Source organism: Scardinius erythrophthalmus (genome assembly GCF_964197995.2).
Source record: "Scardinius erythrophthalmus genome assembly, chromosome: 15".
In the NCBI taxonomy this organism is placed as follows: domain Eukaryota; kingdom Metazoa; phylum Chordata; class Actinopteri; order Cypriniformes; family Leuciscidae; genus Scardinius; species Scardinius erythrophthalmus.
The window spans coordinates 11854281-11879477 of NC_138235.1; the positions used below are offsets into that span (position 1 = coordinate 11854281).

The 25197-nt window shown below is 38.3% G+C and overlaps 1 protein-coding gene across 5 annotated transcripts in view; it reads left to right on the forward strand.

Moving 5' to 3' along the window:
* The window catches only part of utrn (utrophin), a gene marked incomplete at its 3' end in the record, with an annotated part of 241125 nt that overhangs the window by 100607 nt on the left and 115321 nt on the right, over positions 1-25197 (forward strand). For all 5 annotated transcript variants that reach the window (XM_081386596.1, XM_081386598.1, XM_081386599.1 and 2 more), the window contains 2 exons: positions 765-919; positions 2218-2407. In XM_081386596.1, the coding sequence (XP_081242722.1) occupies positions 765-919; positions 2218-2407 (345 nt within the window). The remainder of the gene's footprint in view (positions 1-764; positions 920-2217; positions 2408-25197) is intronic.

Sequence of the window (25197 nt, forward strand, 5' to 3'; positions counted from 1 at the left end):
AGCCTCTGGCCAGAAAATCCTCCGATGACGCAAAATGACGATTTTTGCGTCATCGGAGGATTTTTTCCAGACAAAAAATACATAGATCTCTTGTCTCAGGGGGATATGAGGGTGGAAAGCATGGTAATTCGAAAATACTACAGGTTTTCTACTAATACAAAGCTTAATGCTAAATCCTGAAGTAACCCTTTAAATTTCAAATCCTGTTTGAAGTTTCACATATAACCAAATTAACAATATTTTCACAAGACAAAAAAGGCTTCTCATAATTTAATTTAAGAAATCTATCAATCCTCAAAACAATCATTGCATTCTGTTGTATTAAATGATGAATGAATGTGACTACTCTACTGTACGAGCACAGGTGTAAGTGTTTGAGCTGTAGTGTCTGCTGAAAGAAACACACACACACACACACACACACACACACACACACACACACACACACACCACTGCAACTGACCTGTAGGGGATGCTAGAGCCATAATTTCATTGGCTTATTGTTTGGTATTCATATATTATTCAAATGTTTTGTACATGAGTAGACAGTGTTTGCCTTAGGTTAGAAATAAAGATCATAACTTTGTTGATAACGCTTTTCTACAGTCATTTGAGGTTTGGCGTCCTTCAGTCTGCAGCAACAAACACACGTGAATCAAACCGCATCTTGACGTCTACAGTGACTCCACTTGCATTGTCATAGTTGTGTTTGTGTTGTGATGTTTGGACTGTAGTTATGTTCATTGATTTCTTTCTGTTGTCAGGCGTTCCTGCAGGAGCTCGGTCGAGGACAGGAGAGCGTGACTTCCTTTAATGAACTGTCCAATCAGCTTCTGCAGGAGTATGCAGCCGATGACACGCGCAAGGTCAAAGAGCTCATGGACAAACTCAACACCGCGTGGAACGGCGTCAATAACAGGTATGCACACACTCGCTGTATTTACACGCAAAATCATGCACACGTTCTTGTCCTTAATCTCCGGGACCCGGAGGGAGAAGATTAGACGAGAGGAAGTGAATCATACGCACACACTCTCTAAAACGACGCGTCATAAGCACACACGCCATATGACGCACATGTATCTACAGATATCACACTTGGCACAACACAGACTCAATAACTGTTATTATTACTGCTGCATTTAATGTTGTAAATAATATTATAGTATTATGGTAATGAATACCTTTGTTATTATGCATTATCACAAATAATGAGGTACTATACTACCATAATAATTACTGCGGTAATATGTGCTACCATAATTATTTATTACAGCAGTATTTGTGATAGCATAATAACAAAAGTACCAGAGTATAATTATGATTGTAATAATATTAATAATAATATATTTCTGTCATTGTGCTTTATGAATTTTTGTGAAAATATGATCATAATATTGTGATAATAATTACTACTAGTACTACTTTAACTATGCTCTCATGAATAGTGCAGATATTCACTAATATATATTACCATAATTATGCTCTCACAATACTATATAACAAATACTACATAATAATAATTTAGTAATAAATAGTTAATAATGTATCAATAATAAATACTATTGTAATAATGTTGTCATAATAAATACTTCCATGATAACATTGATGTAATTAATATTACCATAATTATTGTCTCTCTCTCAAAGAGCTAACATACAAATTTAGTGATTAAATTGTATTGTAATTATGCATTTGTAAATATTATTTCAATTGTGATATTATTGTAATAAATACTACCATAAGTATGCTTTTACACATATTGTGACAATGAATGCCATTAAATACCCCCATCATAATATTGTGATATTAAATACTACATTAATTATGCTTTTATAAATATTATTAAATAAATACTAATAAGTTCCAGTCTTTTAAACATTACATGCATTATTCTTTTACAAATATTGTGGAAAATAAATGCTAAAACAATACTCCCATAATAATATAGTGATATTGAACACTATAATAATTATGGTTTCATTAATTATAGCGATGCATGTATAAGAATACCACTGTAATCATTTAGGGATATGATCGTAATTACACTCTCAGCGCAATAAATGCTACTATCACAATATTGATGAAAAACTAAATCCCATATTTATGCTTTCATGAGTACTACCACCACTATTATAATAACTGCACAAATGTTAATTAAATCTGAATATGTTAATAAGTATATGTAATTAGTTTCCGGCGGTGTGCTGTTCTCAGGGCGTCCGACCGCCAGGCCGCTCTGGACTCCGAGCTCAAGAGTCTGCAGGCGTCCCTCCGTGAGCTCGAGTCCTTCCTGAAGTGGCTCCACGAGGCGGAGACTACAGTCAACGTGTTATCAGGCTCCGCCCAGAGGGAGGGGCTTTCACAGGACTCCGCCCACATCAAGGAGCTGAAGGCTCAAGTCGAGGTAAGAACTGTACACGCTTATATTCCTTTATATCCATGTGGGAAGCTTGTTCTGGCCAAGACCCGCCCACTTTACCAGGAAGAGACATGTCAAATGACCAACCACAATTTTAGGGCTGGCAAACAATGGCTCAGTCAAAGCCAGCCAATCAGATTTGAGCTTGTGATTTTCAGTTAGCACACGCCAGTTGTGTTTTTCTATTTCTGTGACGTGCGTGATGCGGTCGCGTGTTGACTCTGGGCAGTACCGTCTGTGATGTAGACAAATCTGGGACATACAGGCACTAAAGTGTGTGTGAACGATATTCAATTATCTCCCTGTCAGTCCTCATTAGTTTCCACGTCAGCCACAGCGCAGCGTACGCGTAATCAAGCTATAGATCACTTCAGCTGAGAAAGAGTGTGTGTCTTCCCTTTCTTCTCCCTCCTCCGACGGTTCTTTGCCGAGTCTGTGATAGTCCTGTGAGATTCATGCATCACAGTTTGATCTCTTTATCTGCCGTCGACTCGAATCACGACCGTGTGGAGGATATCTCAGCCGCTCTCACTGCCTACTAAGATTCAGAAGCCTACACACACTACACTACAGTACGACATCCGCTTGCGTGTCGTTTTATTAAACGGATCACCCCGACTCTGAATTCGGAAAAGCGGAAGTCGCACCAAAGCACTGAGTCATCTTTTGTTGTCATGTTGCTCGGCAACAAATGAGAGGTTTTGCACCCTTGAGTCCTCAGTTCATTCTGAAACATGAATTCATTTGATCGGAGGATTTTTACCTAGGCCTAGAAAGCTAATTTCTATGGTCTCTAAATTATCAACATGATCAAAACTTGTACACAATCTACTACAGACCTTCTGTCGTCTGATTGATAGTCTAGACTGTTTTAATAAGTCAAATGCCTACTAGTATAATTGTAAACACATCCTCTTTTAGCTTGTGGTTCATGTGACTGTCGTGAAAGTTTTTTTCTGGTTTTTAAGAAGTGAATGTAAGAATAACTTTATATTGTTAGCGCTATTTCAAGAGTATTGCTTACTGCACTGAAGCAACTTGAAACTTTTAACTGCTCAAAAATGGCGAATTTATACTGTACTATATTTTAGTACAGTACAGTAATATTTTGTATGTTTCTGGGATTTTATGGTACTAAAATTATATTTATGGAATAGTTATGATCCATTTATTACCTGTTAATCACTTTTTGAGCATAGACCTGAAAATAAAAAGATGTCATAAATCTTGAATGCTTTTGAGCACAGACTCAAGTTTGGTCTTTTTTTTTAAAGACAACACTTATTATACACCATTATTCCTGACGTGAAAAAAAGATAAAAAGATAAAGTGAAACTAATAAAACTAATTTAAATTGCAAATGAAATAATATGTATTTCTAATATGTATTTATTTTCTGAGGTTGATATAAAAAAAATTGTCTGTGCGCAGTACCAAACGTTTCCACTAGATGAAATTCGAAATTCGCTCATTTTTGGATTACAAGTGACTACTTTTTTGTCCATGATTTTTTTTTTTTACATTGTGTTCACATAGCAAGTGCCAAAACTTTTACTAAGTTTAGTACCTTTCCGATGAAGTAAAAAATAATAATACATATATATATATATATATATAATAAATAAAAATAAATAAAAACATTATTTAATAATAAATTATTTTATTTATAAGAAAAAAAGCTAAATTGCACATTTTTGCTCATTTTGTGACTTGAGGTGTTTTTCCTTCTCAAGTATAAGCTCTATATTCACACTATATCATACTTTATGAGCCATAAAAGCCTTATGTATCAAATATAATACTTAATTACAGCAAACTTTTTTAATTTAAGAAAAAAAATTCTGAATGAACTGTTGCATTTAAAAATATAATAGATTATTATTTTACAAATACAGAGATTATATATATATATATATATATATATATATATATATATATATATATATATATATACTTTTATATACATATATATTTAGCCACAACAATTGTCACATCTTAAAATCTTAAATAAATTTTGCTTATGCTTTTGTCTGGACAATATACAGTGGAATTCAGTTGTTTGACATTTTTTATTAAACATTGGTTTCTTTTATCATGTCACTGTTAGTGCATGTCATTAATAAAGCTAAAGTTGTGGGTCTGATTCCCAGGAGACACACATTTTGATAAACTATAGAGCTTGAATGCAAGTGGCTTTAGATAAAAAGCATCTGCCAAATGTATAGGTTTAAATCACTTTTTTGACATGCTCATTTTTGCTGTCTATTTGATTTTTGTTCAGCTTTTTTCTTTCACATCTGTCTTCCTCTTAGATATTGTCAGCTTCATTGTAGTCACCAATCATGTACCTTTTTGTCAGCGTTCGTGTTTTTCAAGGACAGATTATGTATTTCCTTAGAAGCAAACTTGTTTAACTGACGCATTTGATGTTATGAAATTGTTAAATCTCGACTGATGTCTGTGTTTGTTTGACGTCAATGACATTGACATTAGAAAGAGAGTTACTCATGTCACAATCACTCCTCAACGGGCAACAGGGATGCACGATATCAGAAAAAAAATGACAATGCGAAAGATTTAATCACACTAAAATTGGGGTGATTTTGTGTGGGAGTGAATCTGCATAGTTCACCCATAAATTAAAATTTTCGTCATATACTCAACCTCATTTTGTGTCAAATCTGCATGACTTTCTTTATGCTGTGGAATACAAGAAAAATATATTTTGAAGACTCTGCTGGTCGCTCTTTTCCATACAGCTACAATGAATGGAGATGCACTCAAGCTTAAAAAGAAGTACATAAACGCACCATAAAAGTATTATAATAGTGGTCCATATGAGATCGTGTGAGGAACAGATCAAAATTTAAGTTGCTGTTTTCTGAAAATCCTTCCATCCAGCTTTTAATCTTTACAACTAGATTAATGAATTTAGAAAATACCCCACAGATATTTTTATACAGCATGTTAAAGTTGTCACTTTTTGAGGGTGAGCAAAAACGCACCGTTTTTGTGTATGTCCCTTTAAATGCAAATGAGCTGCTGCTCCCGGCACAGGGGGCGGAGCTTCAAGAGCTTGTGTCCTTTTACCTCAAACAGACATGCACTGAACATTTCAAAAACTTTTAGCCTTTTATGTTCAAACCGAAGTCAGAAAGATGGAGAGACTCGAGAAGAAGTGACAACATGTAGACAACATTTCTGAATGGTTAGTTGATGAATATGTGTAGCTTATGTGTAGTTATCTTCTAGTCATTGATTAGCATATTCTGTCTTGATAATCTATAAATCACGTTCCCGGGGGCGGGGTTTATGTAAATTTTAGGGTTGGTGATGTCACTAACCCGGGAGGAAGCTTGTGTAGTCTCTACCAGCCGTTTGTTGTAGTCCTTAAAAAGCGATTTCTTTAAAAGAAAATATCTCTCTTTGCTTTGAACTTTGAGCGTTGTAACTTTGCAGATGTTGTTTATGATCAAACACCAACATTACACACTAACTAAAGTTAGAAAAGTGAAATTATAATCAACCACCCCTTTAATATACAAATATACAATCCAAATCAGTAACGTTACTGCATGTCTAATAATAATAATTTAGAAACTTTACCTTGAAATTTAATCTTGTAATTGTGTGGAAAAGAGCAAGATTTCACAGGTTTGGACCGACATGCAACAGAACAAATGTTGGTTTTGGGTGAAGTATTCCTTTAAGAAAGTAAATGAGGTCAGTATTGATTTCATGTTGGCTTCGTGAGCGTTCGTCGTCATGGGTCATCAGAAGGATAAAACGAGATAATAATAGCACCTTCACAGAGCGAAAGAGTAAGTGATTTCCACTCTAATTCATTACTGTTCTCGTCTCGTCTCCCTCATTTCTCTGACGTGTCTCACTGCTCTATTTCTCCGTCTCTCCGGAGATGTGCTCTCTTTCAGTAAAGTGTGTCACCCTCGCTCATTCCCTTTATGAATCTATACACAACATCACTCGCTCTCGTTCTTTTGGTGCTGAAAGAGACGCTCCAGCTCTTAAGCGCGCTCCAGAGTTTATTGTATCAATCCTTCCCTCTCTCTCTCACTCTCTCTCTCTCTCTCTCTCTCTCTCTCTCATTCTCTCTCTCTCTCTTTCTCTCTCTCTCTCTCTCTCTCTCTCTCTCTCTCTCTCTCTCTCTCTCTCTCTCTCTCTCCCTCCCAAAGCATCTTCCTCTCCGTCGTTCATTCTCTTTTTGTGTGGTTGTGTGTTAATTCTCTGTTTTTTTGCTGGAGAGGAGAGCACTGACTGACGCGCGCGCGGGACATGTTTGTCAGGGCTCGTCACATTGGTCTCGGCTGGTGGTGGGGGATCTGTGAGCGTGCGTGCGTGAGCATGTGTGTGTGTGTGTGGCGGTGAGGATGCGTGCTCTCAGACGCTGGCAGTCGTGTGCAGGCAGAGTTAAGATGATGGCTGTAGTTCGGACGTCTCTGCAGAAAGTGGTGGTCTTCTTACACCGGCTCCAGAGAATGGCGATATCCTCACCGCGTTACCAGAAACTGTGCAAGGTCAGTGGCATTCACACACACTCGCTGATGCGCTCTCGTCCGTTTCTGTGTTAGTTTGCGTTAGTTGGACTTAGTTTGGTGTGTCTTGTGTTGTTCTAAATTCTGTTGGAGTTCAGTTTCTTGGATATCTTCTCATGCTGCTTTTTCTTTTTGTTGTACCAGTTTTATTGTTGCATGAAATGTGAAATCCTTTCTGTGAAATCCTTTGTAATATTTTTTGTTGTTGTATTTGTGGAGCTGTTTCTTCTTCATATTTCGACAATGTCTTGTTTTAATGCATTCATAATAGTGTAAATTTGTAAGTTGTAATGTCAAGTTCTGTTTGTTATACCAAAAGACAGCATTAATAACTCATATGAACCACATCAGACCAATATGAACATCTGAAAGCCATTTATTTAATATTGTTTGAGGAATTTGGATGTGATATTTAAGAGCTGCATAGAAGAGTTTGATGCGGTCCGTGATGTAGTTTCCAGTTGTTTATCTCAAATCGTTAGAGTGTAAGGAACATTAAAGAAAAAAAACATAATAATTTGATGTTTTTGACTTATGTGATCGATGTTAAAGGATTCCTGTTAGCAATATCCTATATGAGTGATATTGTGTTTAGCTGCTGTCAGTGTGAGCTGTCAGTAAATATCCCTTGAGCATGTGTGTGTGAGATAGAGATTAGAGAAAGCAACAGCTGTTCTGATATTCAGTGTTTAGCTGAAATCCTCACAGGATTTACACACACAACACACGGCACTGCTGAAAGATGGAGAGCTTTTCAAACAATAGCGAGTTACTGTATCTCTAAATCCTCTGTATGTAAAATAGCCTCTTTGTGATTGGTTAATCAATATGGGCTAACATAGTTCACGCTGTCATTCATCAGAGCTGGACCAGTTGCTAAATGCCGAATACATATTTACGCAAAGTGTGTGTGGTCAATACGGCGAGATTTCTGAACTAGCTGCTTTTGCTGCTAATGAGGTACGATGCGAAAAAGTGTGAAATTTAAGTTTTGACCCAACCAGACTTGACCGCAACAAGCGATAGGACATTTTCTGTGTGGGCTGGTGGGTTTCTATTTCTGTTCTCTTTAGCACCAACCACAGTGAGATCTGATTGGTTTTTAAAATCCCACTCCACATCAGTGTATATCAAACATTTTCTGATTGATGTTCTGATGTCGTGCTGAGTTTTCACTTCCACTGTGGACAGTTAAATGACTTTGAATGCTGGAATCTTCTCGGCGTGTCTGGATCGGACAGTGTGTATGTTCAGTAAATGGTCTGGGTGTACTGGGGACAGAGTTTTGATTTGTGAATGTTGGAATATGTCACATACTACATCCAACTCACTTATTTCAAAAGCAAATTCTGTTCCTGTGATATAGCCCCTTGAAATCAATCAGACTCAATAGCCAGTTTTGAGACTGAAAGTATAAGAAAAAAAAATAGAGGTTAATTTAGTAGGGGAAAAGAAAAAAGTGAAATTAGATTAAATGCCGCATTATATGCTATATTTAGCAGACACATTTATCCAAAGTGATATACGGTACATTTATAACTGGAACAATCTCACTGAAGTCATCTGAGGTTAGGTCTCTTGATAAAGGGAAGATATTAAGTGAAAATATTAAGGTATCCCACGATTTGTTTAGTTTCAGTCAGATTTAAAACTGATTCTAAGTTTTTTATTATGTCTACAACAATTCTGTACAACGGTTTATCCAAAATAGCTAAATCACTCTCTGACATTCTCCGATGGAAACAGTACGCAGTTATAAAAGTCTTGTACCCGGGACGGCTCTGCGGCGTTCCTTCTATGTATATGAGATTCTGCATCAGAGCGACCTTAAACTTTGTGGTTGTCAGTCAGCGTGTGTCTTGTTTTCTGTGGTTTTTAGCATGTATCTTAGTACAGGATGCAAAGCATGATTGTTATCTTTCTTAAAGATACTTCAGATGTGCCGCTCATGCTGTTTTTGCGGTGTTGCACATTGTTGCTATGTTTTGCCCTGTGTATGATTTCCCAATGAACATAATTTTTGAGTAATTATCTCATCGGCTCATGAGTCCCATATGTGAAATCCGTCAGACGAAACCCACACACTCGCAAGCACCAACTCTACCTTTGAGCGACATAAGTTACTCCTCACTCGATTAAGCAGCCCTAGGCCAGATGGAGGCGGTGTGGTGATCGTTTAAGCGGTCCCGGGGTGGCACTGCTGGCTCTGCACCCATGGGAAGGCATCAGTCATTCTGCGCTCCATTACTCTCTCCTGGGAGGAATCCATCTTTTGGAGATCATTTGAGCCTCCAAAGACCTGCTGTCTCGCACCACCTCCGTATGTGTGAGTGTGATGAATTAGTCCCGCTCTAAACGAGCCTCAAGTTTGTGTGAGTCTAGCAAATACACATCTGGCTGCAAAAATTTCATGACAAATTACATTCATGATTTACTTCCAGTTTCCTTTTATCTGTTATTGAGTGGCATCCAGGTCCCATTATTTCGACACGAAATGAACTTTGAATAATACTCACAGCTTCATGTTTAATGTTATTGAACTAATTCTAGCTCAATTTGAACTCATCCCTCAATGTGTGATAGCATTTACACTAATATAATGTAAGTCTAACCGACAAGCGTTCAGAGATATTAGGCTTGCGTTTTTGTTACTTGACTCAATTTGTCAGTGAAAATTGGCCCTAGTTTCTAATGCCCGGTACACACTGTATGATTTTGGGCTGTCCCAGACGAAAGATGAGCAATTGTGGAAGTTTCGTGGCTTCTTAACGGTGGACCTACATCGTACAGTGAGAGAAGTACTGACTAGCCAATAAAAATGCAACATGAAATGGCGTATTGGTCAACGCAACATGGCGCTAAAACTTAAACTACTTTCCTCAAGCTCCATTTGCAAAATTAGCATCCCAAATTGGCCTCTTTTCCCTAACCATGTCACGGTTTGGTGTGATTTTAATGCAGCAGGACTGCCATTTACGGTGCTGTTGTAAATGGAGGACACTTTTTGAAGCGCTTCCACTTTTGGGAAGCAAAATGTATATTTGTAAATGTATATTTTTGTGAGAATTATTGAGCTGCCATTTTATTGCGCTCCGTCTTTTTGAGGCGCATGCATGCCCACACTTGTTCAGTGAAGTCTGTGAAATTTAAGAGTGACTCGCTCGCTGTCAGGACGAGCCTTTATGCAAAATGGAAATACCCGCATCAAAATCTAACATTTATAGATAAGGATACAACTGTAAGATTTGCAGTAAGTTATGCTGAGGAAAGCAGGTCTCAAATGCATTAAATGCCATGCATCTGAGGGCAAGCCACTTTAAACTGTAGGTTTATGAGCTAGTTTGAAGCACTTAATGTAATGCAGTTCTCATGTTTAGAACAACTTGGACCCGGCAGCAGCTCACTCGGTTATTTTTTCAGGTGCATTTGCAACATCAAAGTATATTGATATAAACAGTATTGTCCCATCCTGGGGGAAACTCGAACTTCAAATTGCGCTCCGCACATCACGGCGCGTGCAGTGGGTAAAACAACACTGGTACACGCGTGCAGAACCGGAAGACTCGTACTGAAAATGTTTCCATTACATCTCTAGTAAATTGTCATTCTGAAGTGGGACTTCATTCTTAGGGGGATGAATCCTTGATTGATACACACTGAGGGATTAGTAAAACATTGTACATGAGTAGCATAAATAACTAGGTTGTCTGTGACAGCTGAGCACTTTAGTGTATCTTATACATATGTTAGTATAAAATCTGAGGGTTTTAAACCATACAGTTACACTTTATTTTAAGGTGACAGTTACGTTGTACTTACTCAAGTATGTACTGAGTAATATTAATTAACTACATGCGCTTACTGTAGCGTTACGGTTAGGGATTGGGTTAGAGTTAGTTACTTGTAATTATGCTTAATAAGTACATGTACAGTAGTAACGTGTAACTACGTCACTTTAAAATGAAGTATTACCAACCAAACAACTTGAAAATCATGTTTAAAAGCCTGGAGTTGGCATGAAATGTAACTGTAGTGAAGTTGTGTTTCCTCTATTGAGGACCGGCAGAGGAGGTGCGGTTCCCCGGGGGTTTGATGACCCTGGGCTCAGAGCTCAGAGACTTGCTCCATCTGTGTGTGCTGCTTCGGAGGTTTTCAGATAATGGTGCATTAGCAGTCTGTCATGTTGCACACATACATACACCAGCAAACACACACCAGCTAGGTTCTGCCTCTTTCACACTAACTCATCTTTCCCTCTCTCCAGTGCACACACACCGTGAGTCACGGCGACTCCTCCCCTCACTTAAAGCACTTTGTGCTGATGTCCATTACTGAGAGCTTGAGTGGAAGTGCTATATTTCTGTGTGTGTGTGTGTGTGAGTGAGAGAGAGAGAGAGAGAGAGAGGGAGAGAGATTGTAGATTAGACTCTGTGCCAAAATGAGATCAAGATTAATCTGCATTTATGACTCGAACATCAAAATTTGCCACATTTTAGGAAAGAGACGTGTGTGTGCGCCTGCATAAATCCATTCTGACATTGGGTGATATATTGTCTGTCCTTGGACAAAGATGTCTGGAAATCGGTTGGTTGTACGGCTCCTCTCCTCTATACCTTCCTTTATATCCTCTCCTCTTCCTTCTTGCTCCTCTTCTTCCCCCTTGTCTCGTCTCTCCCCGTCCCACCTCTCGTTTCCTCTCAAATCCTTGTTTCTCTCATTGTAACTCTTTTCCTACCTCTTCTCATTTATCTTCAGTGTTCCTCCTCTAGTCTACTCTCTTTGTTTCTCCTCTCTTCTTTCCCCACTTCTTTTTCCTCTCTTCTGCTCCCTCCTCATCTCTCCTCTTCTTATATCCTTGTTTCTCCCACATCCCCTCATCTCACTCAATCTCATTTCTCTTGTAGTTTACTTTCCAAGTCTCCTCTTGTCTTTTGTCTTTTCTCATTTTCCCTGGTCTCACCTCTCCTCTCATTTCCATCTCTCATTGTCTCTTGTCTCTTCAGTCCTCCTCTCCTTCTCTCCCTCCTCCTTGTCTTTCGTTTTTCGTGTCCTCTTATCCCCCTTGTCTTTCCTCTCTACTCTTGTCCGGTCTGGCGAACATGTTGATAGCAATCACTTCTTATTGTTGTTGTTTAATTTCTCCTTCACTCCATCTTTGAGTGCAATTCTGTCTGCTCCTGATCAATAAAGGCCTGTCACAGATGTCTTCATATACATACATTCTGGCCGCCATCCCCAGCTCGACTGATCGATTTTTCCCATTCTTGTGAACAAAGGCTCCGATTTCAATTCATCTTTCAGTTTCTTGCAGTGCAATCCCTCGCTCTGGGGTGGTAGTCGAGGCATGACAATGGAACGATAGCTTTCCTCATCGCACTCATTTGTTTCTGAGCTCTGTCCATCTAGACAGCAACTCTTTCATCATCCTGACGGTCTGTTCATGGGTCATGTCTCATGTTTGCTTTTTTTCATCTGCCTCGTCTCTTCTGTAGTCTTCTTTTTTGTTATTTTTCTTCACTTGTCTTGCTTCATACCCCTTCCTTTCCTTTCCTTTCCCTCGTCCACTCTCCCCTCTTTGTGGGTTTAATTCAGCCTCAGTTCCACACATTTGTTTATCTTCCTTCTATACATGCCTGTGTGTAGACTGATTGCTTTTACGCATTGAAAGACAAAGAGCTCTTCAGGCCTCCATCATTAAGTACTGATGCCATTTCAAGAGCAGAATATTCACAAATGCGTGACTTTCTGCTTTTTAATGTTCAAGCCTACATCCATTTATCCATGTCTCTTTATTTTTTTCAGCCAGTGCATTTCAGGTAATGCTGTAGCACTTTCTTAACAGTCTCAAATAAAATGGATAACCCCCCTCCCCTCCCCTCATTGTTGCACAGAGAGCAAAATGCCTGTGGATAAATATAGATGCAGTGTTCTCTTGGCACAGAACCAGGACTAAAGTCACTAAAGACAGATAAATATCCTTTGCTGGACCTGATAAATAATTCATGTACGAAAAAGAGCAATGAACGATGTGTAAAACAAAAGAGTTCACAGCACATATAGGAAGGATTTCCTGGCAGGGACTGTTTGAGATTGTCGTATAGATCAGATCCTCTAAACCTCAAACACGTGTCGCTTCTGTTGGGAATTAACGTTCAGACTACTTAACAGATAGGACCAGAGATGGGATTGACCTCACTGTTCTGTCAGGTTACTTTCTCTTTCCTATTGATCAGATATCGATCAGATATCGACCAAGTCTTTCTGAACAAGGCTTTTGCAAACCTTTACTCACGATTAGCGTGTCGGTGCTGATGTTTCACACACACTAATATAACGGCCATCGGCCAAGTTGGTTTGCACTGAAAAGCCTCACAAAGTTCTGAGATTAAAAGCTTTATTAAAAACCAATTAACTCTGTGACTCTTGTCAATGTATGCGAGAGTGAGACAGCAGAATATGTGTGGGCTTAGACTAAATCTACCTCTGCTGACACCTCTGTTCCCTTAATTGTATACATACAGTTTTAATTATATAATCATAATCAAGTCTGGTTTATCTCAGTGGGTTTTGTGATGTACGCATCAAGAGTACATGATCCTTTATAACGCTTACATCCAGACACTAGTTTCCAGGGTGTTTCCCTGTCTTTGGCCCAAGGCGCTGGGATAGGCATTCCTGTAGACCCTACATAGGACAAGTGGTTTGGAACCAAAAAAATCTGAACTTTGGCGTCTTTACGCGCCGCGTTAACCAATCAGGAGCCTGCTTGCTGCTGTCACGCGGTGAAGTAAAAACAAAGCAAATCAATTTCAATATATGAGACATATTCATTTAGTATTGAATGCTATTTATTCCATATCTAAATCTAGATTATATGAAACATTATTATTCTAATGTTAAGACAACCAGCATACTTTAGTGTATAACATAGTTTGTGTCTGGACAGTGTCCCTGGACAGGACAGGTTTTGGAGGCTGGCTCCATTTATCATCAAAACAAAAATAAATTACAGATTATGTAAGGGTTAATGCCCGACGAGGTGTCCATTATCAGGTTTTAATGGACGACGGCGAGGCGTGAACCGGGTTGGACGGTTGCCTCCGCCGAAGTCCATTAAAACCTGATAATGGACACCTCGAAGGGCATTAACCCGCTTATACCATGGTTACTTACGAAATAAAGAAATATTTAATCAATTAATAATACTTTAATGTGTTTTAGAGTAAAAATCGTGAGGGTTTTTATTTATTAAGTCGAGCGCACTATTTAATATCTCCCGTATACAGGCGTTGCCAAGCAACGTGGCCACAGCGACCCGACCGCAGCAGTTGATCAGTGAGTTTGAGCCAGCGCAATCATTTAGAACTGTCATCAGGCAAATTGACGGGACGCCTTTCCTAGGTGTCCATTATCACTTTTTAACGGACACCCTGCAGCCAATCAGAATCGAGTATTCACCCAGACCATGGTATAATTTACTGTAATAACCTGAACAAAGAAATGGCACAGACCTTTAGAATTATTCAGGATATCAAAGAAGGAATGACATTGTTCAGCTATGTTAACTATGAATGTGACACTGAACACTTGCAGTCGTACATTTCTGAATGAGATGAAGAAAAACTCCAAATATGGGATTGTTTACCATGTTATATTAATAATAGGACTACTTATAATGTATGATTTAATAATTTTACCTTATATACTAACGTGGAAACCTGCCATTTGAAAAAGTTAGTGACTCGAGGTATAAATGTGGATGTTGTGGTGGACAAGCACTTGCCCCTCCCACAAGAAGCGAATTTCGCCTCAAACACGCGTGCGAATGGATTCAAAATGTTCAAGCGTCCAACTAGACGCGATAGAAGTGAATTTGACGCTCAATTTGCGTTCGGTGTGAACGCAGCATAAGGGGACCAAGCGAAACATGATTATGTATGTATTCATGCTCAGCTAGGATGTTGGGCATCAGCCACATGGCAAAAGCTAATACTTTTTTAATATACTGTCTACTTTCTTTGTATAACAGTTCTATCTATTTTATTAGACCAGGACTGTTTGACAGATTGTAAACTGATAAAGACAGTGAATGTGAGCGCTGTGAGCTCAGGCTCTGGCTTTCTCAGCAACATCAAAATAAGTCACAACAACAAGCGCGGCTTACGTCACTTCAGAGTTCATACAGGCGGTGCGAATGCAACCAGGAAAATGGCCCTTGGGGAACTAAAAACTTTTCATGTGTTTTAGCCGTTTGTTTACACGACAACAGCGTTTTGGGTGCCTGAAAAACTTTTGAAAACGGGTTTCAAAGTGCAAGTCTCCGCTTAAACAACAAAAACGCAAATCTCTGAAGACGATGACGTCATGCACATGCGTATTACGTGTTCAGTCTATAGTGTTTCATCACCATCTAATGGCCTGGCAGCAGAATACAGCGTTTTAGTCGTTTACGTGGGTCCGTGTGAATGGGGATCGTTTTGACAATTGTGTCGTTTGTACTCAGAAAACTCAAAGGAAAAACTTCTCCGTTTTAAGCATATCATTGTCGTGTAAACATAGTGTTGGGGTTGATTTGGTTGTTACAGTATTTTTTGATCTAAAGAGATATCATTGTGAATAGAATTCAGTAAAGAGTCCCAAAGGTCTGAACTGTAGCGCTTGTGTGTGTGTATTGTGTATATATTTAGAAGGATATCAAGGGATGTTGAGATGGAGTCTAATCAAGAGTTCTGAGCATACTCTACTATGTGTCACACATTGGTGCATCATGGGAGTTTGCTGTCATAAACCCTTCTCATTTCATCCCTTTTTTGAGACTGACTACAAATGACTAGAATACATCCTCTCTCCAGACACACACAAGCACACAGCATGCACACACTTTCATATGGCTCTGAATAGACTGAGGAAATAGCTCAAAGATTGGATGATTTTGAATTGTGATTTTTCTCTTGCAAAAACATTCCTACACATACTGCTTTCTTGGTACTGCCTTCCAGAAGCAATGAAGGTTTTGTGTGACAGGTACTCTTTTTCTCTCAGTCTGTGTCTCTATTTTTTGGCCCTCCCTGTCACTCTCTCTCTCTCCCATTCTCACAATCATTAGGAAGACTCTGTTGTGCCCTGGAGTGTTGTCTGGTACTCTCTCCGATTCTCTCAATCTCAACGGTTTTAAACTTACTGGAAAACTTTTTTAATGACATTGGCAGTGTTTTGGAAGAGTGCAAACAGCCGGTTATAATAATGTTGCTTCCTCTGAAACACACACATACACTCTCTCTCTCTGTATATAATCACTTTAAGCGTTTGCATTCAGATAATCCATCCTGCTTATTCAGGGGTCAGTTCGATAGTGTTCAGCTCAAGGTTGAGAGGCAGACACAAGCAAGCTGATCTATGATTAGATGTTGTTCGACTGCAGTCTCTTGCAAGACAAGATCACGCACAAACCCCCACACAAAAACATATGTATTCCTCCAGCTCATTTTGTGATTTTGACCTAGTATGTGCATTGGGGGCGATCAGCCAAAAGTGAGAGAATGCTCTATAACCCTAATGTAGCAAGACATTTTTATGCTCAATTGGTTTCTATTTCCATAATGTTGTGATTGGAAGCTCCACCTATAATGAAATATAATTGGTCTAAAAAATTCCCATCATAACTGTACAATAAAGAGATATTATGTACATTTTCAACTTTCTTTTGTGTGTAATGTTGCTGTTTGAGCATGAAAAAGCTCTGCAAAGTTACAAAGTCCCTCCAGCGGGAGTTATTCTCTATATCAGTAACAATGTTCCTGAACTCTCTGAAACACTTCGGTTGTAGCCTTGAGTTTTCTTGCTGGAACAAACATGTCACAATATTCATCATTTATAGGGCTGCAGCTATCGATTCTTTTTGTAATCGAGCACTTAATCGATCGATTAATCGAGTAATCGGATAAAAAAAATGTTTGTGTGTTTTTAAACAACCAAAATAAATAATGCATAATGAAAATGATGTGGCTGTAAAATGATCAAGCATTTGGCTTTTATTTCTCAAAAAAAAACAAAAAAAAACAGAGGTATTTATTCCAACTCCAACATTTGGCTCCAAAACTGAGCCTATTTATTGCCATCTTTACCCATTTAGTGTTTATAAGTGCCAGTGCCAACAATTATATAACAATACAGTTAAGTCAACTTACTGTAAAACATGTATAACATGTAAAACTATGAATACAAACTATTTGGCCTTAGTTTTGTCTTCTTAATACAACTTTACAAAAAAAGGATTGCACCTTCTGCAAATTACCCACCGGAGAACAAAAATATAAAATATAAAATATCAAGCCAAACAGGTACACAATGTATACAATTTATAAAAAAAAAAAGTGTAGCTTTGAAAAGGGGAATGTTTTATTGCAAATATGAATTTTGTTAAATAGAAAAAGAACAGCATTTTGTTTTTCACTTAGGCTAGTTGATGTATATTAGCACGTTTTGTAGTATTATATATTTTTTTGTTAATTGAAAATGTTCAATGCTCAATTACTTTGGTAGCCGATTATGTCTTCCCCAAAAGTACGAGTGGATTTGGAGAAGCAGGCTGGTGGGGAGTTTAATTTTTTGTTGTTGTCTGTAACTATTTGGCAGACGTGACATTGCCTACAAACAAGATCTCGCAAAGACCGCAATACAATATTTGTTCCTCTATCACGTCTCGGTGTATACAGTGAATGCATGCTAAAATTATTGTTGCGTGGCTACATACAAGTTTAAGCATATGTGATGCATTGCCGCAATTGGTCTGACTGGCGTTAGAGAGACGAGGGTGCGTGTGTGTGTGTGTGTGTGTGTGTGTGTGTGTGTGTGTGTGTGAAGAGGTTCTTTTTTTAGGCTATAGCCTACTCTCTTGCAATTGAACGTGAATATGTTTACTACTTAAAAACATCAAAGCTAAACATCATATCTAGTCAAACCACATCACGACATCACTACAAATACAGTATGGGATTAAAATCAGCGAACATCAATGTATAGGCTTAGGCACGTGCAGAAATATTGGCGCTGGATCAAAAAAAAAAAAAAAATGCGGGGGACAGAATCGTTACCTTGTTTCAGCAACGCTGAAAGGAAGCAATCCCAAACTTTAGACATTCTCTGCCGTTTATGGACATCTACTCTCTGCCATCGCGCCAAATAAATTCAAAATGTATCACGCGCTATGGTGTGCTTCCTGAACATTGAACAACGGTCCGTGTGAAACAATCAGATCCCTGCGCGTATAGTGCGCGTCATAGGAATTTAACGAGGCTTCGAGGCAGAGTTTTTGCCTCAAGGAATTTTTGTAATCGAGTAAATCGAGTAATTCGATGAATCGTTTCAGCCCTACTCATTTAAATAATTCCCACCCACGGCATACACAAAGTAAAGGGGCGGGGCCTGGTTGAGTTAGTTAGAAGTGTGTTGAAACTCACGGTTATGGTAAGGGGCGGGACATTTCCCAAACACACTTGACCAATCACAACACACTGATCCAGTCGACCAATCAGAGCACAGTGTGCTTTTCAGAAGGAGGGGCTTCATAGAGACAGGAACTAAACAGAGCGATACTGACAGACTGGGAAGAGAGGATGTGCAACAATGACAATATGGGAAAAATAAGGTGCAAAAAAGAGAAAAGAAACATTTACAATACATATTCACATACTCATCCTAACATACTCTTGTGTACACAAAATGTATATTCCGAGCACATACACACATACATAGACATACACTGATCACCGGGGAGAACTTATATTACATTCACTTTTTTCACTTTCAACCTTATATATACGTCACGGGGGACCTTAGGTAACCAATGTAATATGTTCATCTCTTTTCAACCATTGTTGCCAGTTTGAAGAAATTCTATTAGTTTGTTTTCTTAATGAAAAAGTCAGAGATTCCATATTGTACACATCATTTACAATTTCTTGCCATTCGTATACCGATGGGGGGTCTTCTTTGAGCCATTTCCTTGTAATGACCTTCTTACTAGTTGGTAGGAATATATTAGAAATATACATGTCCTCCTTTATTTCTGAAAGAATGATGCCCAAGTACATTGTTTTAAAGTCAGATTCCAGATTCAACCCCATTATTGTATTCATCTCTCTATTCAGATCCTGACAATAGGTATGAATTATGTTACAGTCCCAAAAGATGTGAAAATGGTCAGCCATTACATTTCCGCATTTTCTCCAGCATTCACCAGCCTTTTGATTCCCAGTTTTGATTCCCAGTTCCCAGATACTTTACTTTGGGGGTTATGAAAAACTTTGTTGTATTTTTTCCAAACAAATTCCTTCCATGAATCTGAACTTGTTGTACTCATCTGTGTTTTACACATAGTTAGCCATTCTTCTTCTGTTATACTTATACTGGCTTCCTTTTCCCATTTTTGTTTCACATAAGTTGTCGAGTAGTTTTTTGTTGACATTGAACAAGAATAAATTCTTGATACTATTACTATTACTATATACTATTCTAACTTGAAGATATCTGAAAAAATCTTGTCATCATTACACCAGCAAATCAAGTGTCTTAGCTGTGCTGCTTTATAATAATAGTCTACCGATGGCAGACCTCTCCCACCCTGATCTCTAGGAAGTTGTAGAGTGTTAAATCACACTCTAGGCCGCCCACTTTTCCAAATGAAGCGTGATATTATTTTTTTCCATTCATCAAATTGCCTTTTTGGTATGTCCACTGGTAAAGCTTGAAAAAGAAAAAGTAATCATGGCAAAATATTAATCTTTATAATCTCTATTCGATTATATAGATCTAAAGGTAGGAGAACCCATCTATTCAGGTCTGTTTTTATGATTTCTGTAATAGGGCAGTAATTAATTTTTTAAATGGTTAATAAGTCAGGCAGAATTTGAACTCCAAGATATTTAATGGAGGACATATTCCATTTAAATGTGTATTCACTACATATTTTATTACTCGGATTATAATTACACGAGAGAGTTTGGGTTTTATGTATATTTAGTTTGTATCCTGAGTATGATCCAAATTTTCCAAGGGAATACATTACTTTGGGAAGGCTGAGTTCAGGGCATGTGGGAAACAACACCACATCATCAGCGTATAAACATATCTTGTGTTCTATATCCTTTACTATCACTCCTCTTATTTCTATGTCATCTCTGATTAGCTGTGTCAATGGCTCAATAAATAAGGCAAATAGGGTAGGGCTTAATGGACACCCTTGTCAGCATCCCATTTCTGAAGTAAAATAATCCTAAACATCACCATTAATTTTAATTCTTGCTGTAGGGGTTGAATTTAAGGATTTAATAATTCTAAAAGAGTCATTTGCAAACCCAAACCGTTGCAAAACTAAATATAAGAATTCCCAACTCACTGAATCGAATGCCTTTTCTGCATCTAAACTAGTTATGAGGGCACTAGTTTTATTCTGACATATATTATCAATTATGTGTGAGGTTCACCTTATATTATCATATGTCTGTGTTTGTTTTACAAAACCTGTTTGATCTGTATCTATTAAGTTTGGTTTAGCCATTATGCATGCATAAAGTCTGTAGTCAATATTTAGAACTGAAATAGGTCTATACGAGCCACATTCCATCCCATCTTTTCCTTCCTTTGGAGTTACAGATATTACGGCCTCCCTCCAGGATCTAGGGGGATAACCTTCCTGTAAGGTGTAGTTAAAACATCTATGAATCATTGGCATCAATTGTTCCCTAAATGTTTTATACCAGTCCGCAAAAAAAAAAAAAAAAAATCCATTCCTGATAACTTTTTTGTTTCAAGTTTTGATATAGCCTTGTTTATTTCCTCTGTAGTTATATTTTGAGTTAATACTTAGTTTTGTGTTGATCCAATTGATGGTCTATCCAATCCAATCCAATCCAAATGCAATCTTTTTGTGTGTGTGTGTGTGTGTGTGTGTGTGTGTGTGTGTGTGTGTGTGTGTGTGTGTGTGTATAATTCCTCATAGTACCTTTCAAAAGCCTGTTGTATTTCTTCCAGTTTATGACATAGCTTTTTAGATTTGGGATCTCTAATTTTAAATATGCTTCTCTCTGCCTACTGTTTCTTTATTCTCCAAGCCATAAGCTTTTTTTGCTTTTGGACCATTTTCATAAAATCTCTGCTTTATACATTTCAGTTTCTTGCTCATCATAAATCTTAAGTTCTGATTTCACCTCTTTTATCTTTTTCAAAATAGTTTGGTCACTTCTCCTACCGTGTTTTCTAGTGTAACCGTGTAAATCTTTAAGTTGTGTGTTCAAATATTTAAAATATTTATGTTTTTCCTTTTTTTTCTGTGATGCCCACATTATAAGTTTACCTCTCATAACCGCTTTAGTGGCATCCCAGAGGATACAGGGTGACACCTCTCCATTATCGTTATGTTAAATAATCGGAGAGTTCTTTCTGAACATATTTTTTACATGCCAAATCATTTAAATGGTTTGCATTGAGTCGCCATAATGTCTTTTTAGGTCTAAACCATGAGCACTGTTAGGTACACTCCTGAATACACTCCTACACTCCCTTGTCCCGATTTCACAGTCCTTCATTCTATGTCTTTCTGAACCGAACATAAAAAAATAATCAATTCTAGAGTGGGACCTATGAGCAGAGGAGAAAAATGTAAACTGTTTTTCTGAAGGGTTTAAATCTCTCCACACATCCATTTAACCTAATTATTTCATCGTATTTCTCATTTGTCCAGCTTCCTGACTAATTTGCTTGATGGAATAAGATGAGTCAAGTCTAGGTTGAAGTTGTACATTCCAATCTCCCCCGAAGATCAGTGTCTCAGATGCCTCCACTGCTATAATATTAAATACTTTTTTGAGAAATAATTTGTCTTCTCCAGGTGGTCTATATACATTGACTAATGTAACTTCATTTTGATCAATAGTCCCTTTTACAAGGATATATCGCCCTTCTTTATCAGTAATTTCAGAAAGCAACTGAAATGAACCTTGTTTGAAATTAATGTTGCCACTCCCCATCTATGGCCATTATTGTATGAAGAGAAATATACTCTAAATCCCATTTTCCCCAATTTTCCATGTTCAGTGTCAGAAAGATGGGTCTCTTTCCAGAAGATTATTTGTTGATTTTCTCTTTTCATTTTAGTAATAAGTTTACTTCTTTTAATTGGACTTAGTAACCCATTAACATTCAAGGTAACTACCTTATATTCCTGTCTCAGCATGTAATCTAAGCAAAAATTGTAAAGATTGAGGTGACAAAACATACAATTCAAAACCTTGAACATATTGAGCCACACAGAGAACAAAATAGAACTAACCTCCAAACTTGAAGTTTTGTGTAACTTCCGAATGTGAGGGGTAGGCCTTCTTTCTCTAAAGGGCTCCTCTCTGTTGTGCGAATTGCACAAAAGGTGTTATCTATTCAGAACCCAATATGACTGGTTCTGTAGTCTTGTGTTTTCAGCTAGGTTTACAAGTTAAGCAAGCATTTTCTTCTTTTATACTAACAGCTTTGCTTTAGCAAATTATAGCCTTCTCTTGCCAACTTAATAATTATGATAATTAGGGCTGTCAAAGTTAGCGCGTTAATAACGCGTTAACGGAAAATCATATTAATGGCACTAATTTTTTTAACGCGCGATTAACGCAGCGCGTATTTTCTGTTTGACCCGTGGCCCAACCCCTAGTTGGAGAAATGGAGTTACACCGTGTTGCCAACCTAGCGACATTGCAGACCCCTTTGGCTATTTTTTCCCTTCAAAAAAGCGCCCAAACCTTATTTAGTTTCTGAGAATCTACCGGTACCGCCGGTACTGCTCTCCCAGCACGCGCGCGCGCCTCTCTCTCTCGCTCTTTCTCTGCGTCTCGCGCGGAGGAGCAGCGCTTTAATTCAGTTAAACACAGATATTATGTTGCTTCTCTAATTTTACAAGTATAGCCGAAATCAGAGCACAGATATTGTCTTTATCGTATGTGTATTTGATTTCATCAGACGACGGCTCGATTATCAGGATTTTTGTGCAGATTAACTTAACATCTTGAAAGGGAGAGCTAGTTATGTCTTAATGGGTCGCGTTTCAGTCACTATTTCATATTCAATCCGTTGTTTGACAACAGAAACAGTAAAATATACCAATGAAAACAGTTTTATGGAGAATTTAGCTAAATCAAAATAGGCACAGAGAGAGACAAACTATAATGTAATAATTCTGCTAAATGTACATTTAGCATTTTCAGAAGAGCTGCCCTGTCATGCAAAAATCTAAACATGTTTGTGTTAGTAAATTGCTCAGTGCAAAGAAAGAGAATGGGAACCTGGTATTTCTTTGTTCTTTCTACACGTGTCTAATAGACATGAACAAGTTCTTTGAAAAACATCTATGACCTTTGAAACATCTTCAATGTCTCGTCTTCATGCTCTATGTTGACTATGGTTTCAATAATAAACATACATTTGCATAAAGCATCTATAATTATCCATGCCCATGTTGATTAGAGTATTACAAACTTGAAAAGTATTAATTTAAGGTACATTTAGAACAAATCAAAAGATGTGCGATTAAATGCGATTAATCGCGAGTTAACTCATGGCAATCATGCGATTAATCGCGATTAAAAATTTTAATCGATTGACAGCCCTAATGATAATACAACTTAACTCTGAACGTGGTGTCCTTTGTTCATCCTTCTTCAACAAGACCAGTTAAAGCCAAATAAAGTACTCGTTCTCTTTCGTCGTAAATATTTGAATTCCATTTATGTGTTCACCATCGAAAGAATATCCACAGATTTAAGGGTCTTACCAGTATTTTTGAGTCTTGCGATAACTTTATCAACTTAATCTGTTCATTCAGACGGAGCTTGCGTTGTCTCTCTGAAACCTGCGTAGTTTCTCCCGGATCTTCGCTCGATGTGCTTAGTTGCTTTTCTTTAATGTCGCTCCCACCTTTTCCCAAGGCCTCGGCTTCGCTTTTCAGGAGGGCCCATTCCAGCTGCCTCTTCGATATTTATCAGTCCCTTTTCTTTCAAGTCTTTCGATGCTTCCCTCGTCATATTATATATAACCAGGCCGTTCTCCAGAAAGACTTTCCGTTTTGCAGGCAGAAACCAGGCAAAAGAACCAGGAAAAGTGGTTCTTAAGTAACACCAAAACATTTGGTGGTCTAGAAGTAAGAACCGCTTGCGTCAGGGGCGGGATTACCATGACCAACAAGATGAACAGAAACTTGTGACCGCCATTTTTTAAATAGCAGCTAATCGAACTAATAGTAGCACGATTGTAATCTCCATCTATGCAAGTTACGTTGCTGGGCAACACGAGATGTATACAGTGTCGTAAGATCTGGCTCTGTGGCGGCTCTCTGGCCTGTGTAAAGGCAAACCGGCTCTTAGAAAGCTCGTCAGTCGAACCAACTCTCGAACTGGCAATAGCTCTGGCTCTGAACTAGCACCCCGTTCTTGCTGGTGGAAAAGGGGTATTTGAGAATTGTCCCGATCGGTGCGAATACCTTTCTATTGTGTTGGATCTCAGGTGGATAATCTTGGTTAAAGAAAATCCTTTTTCCGTTGCAGTGCACTTCTTTCTTCCTCCATGCAGAGCGGAGAACCAAGTCCTGCGTCTTATATTCCAGAAAAAATACCACTACCGATCTGGGGTACGCATCCGTGAGTGCCTTGGGTCCAAGTGCTCTATGAATTTTGAGGGCCAGCTCGCCAAGTTTTAACGTTTTAACAATCGATTCCACAAGTTCTTGGTCATTATTCCCTTCGCATCCTTCCGGAATTCTGAAAATCCGGATATTATTTCTGCGTGAGTGTGTTTCAAGATCTAATCGTCTCTCCTGTAGATTTTCTTGGATTTGGATGCTGTGACCGAGAACCTCTTTCAACTCAGCTGTGTTTTCCTCTAAATCTGCCACTCGCTGCTCTGCTTCATCGATCCTTTCTGCTGTGGCGCTTTGGTCCGTGACAAGCCCGTTTAACTTTTGGTTGACTTCTTGCTTAAGATTGCACAATTCTTCTTTCATGTCTTTCGCAAGAGAATCTCGGAAGGCCGTTAGTTTGAATATCCACACGAAAGGCTTTAATGTCAGTGTGTATCGCCGCAATGCTAGCTGACAGGGTATTAGCGGGGCCATCAGTCATCTCTTCTGTTGCTTCTTTTTCAGTCTTTTCAGGTTTTAGTTGTGATTTAATCCTAGCCTTTTTTGCT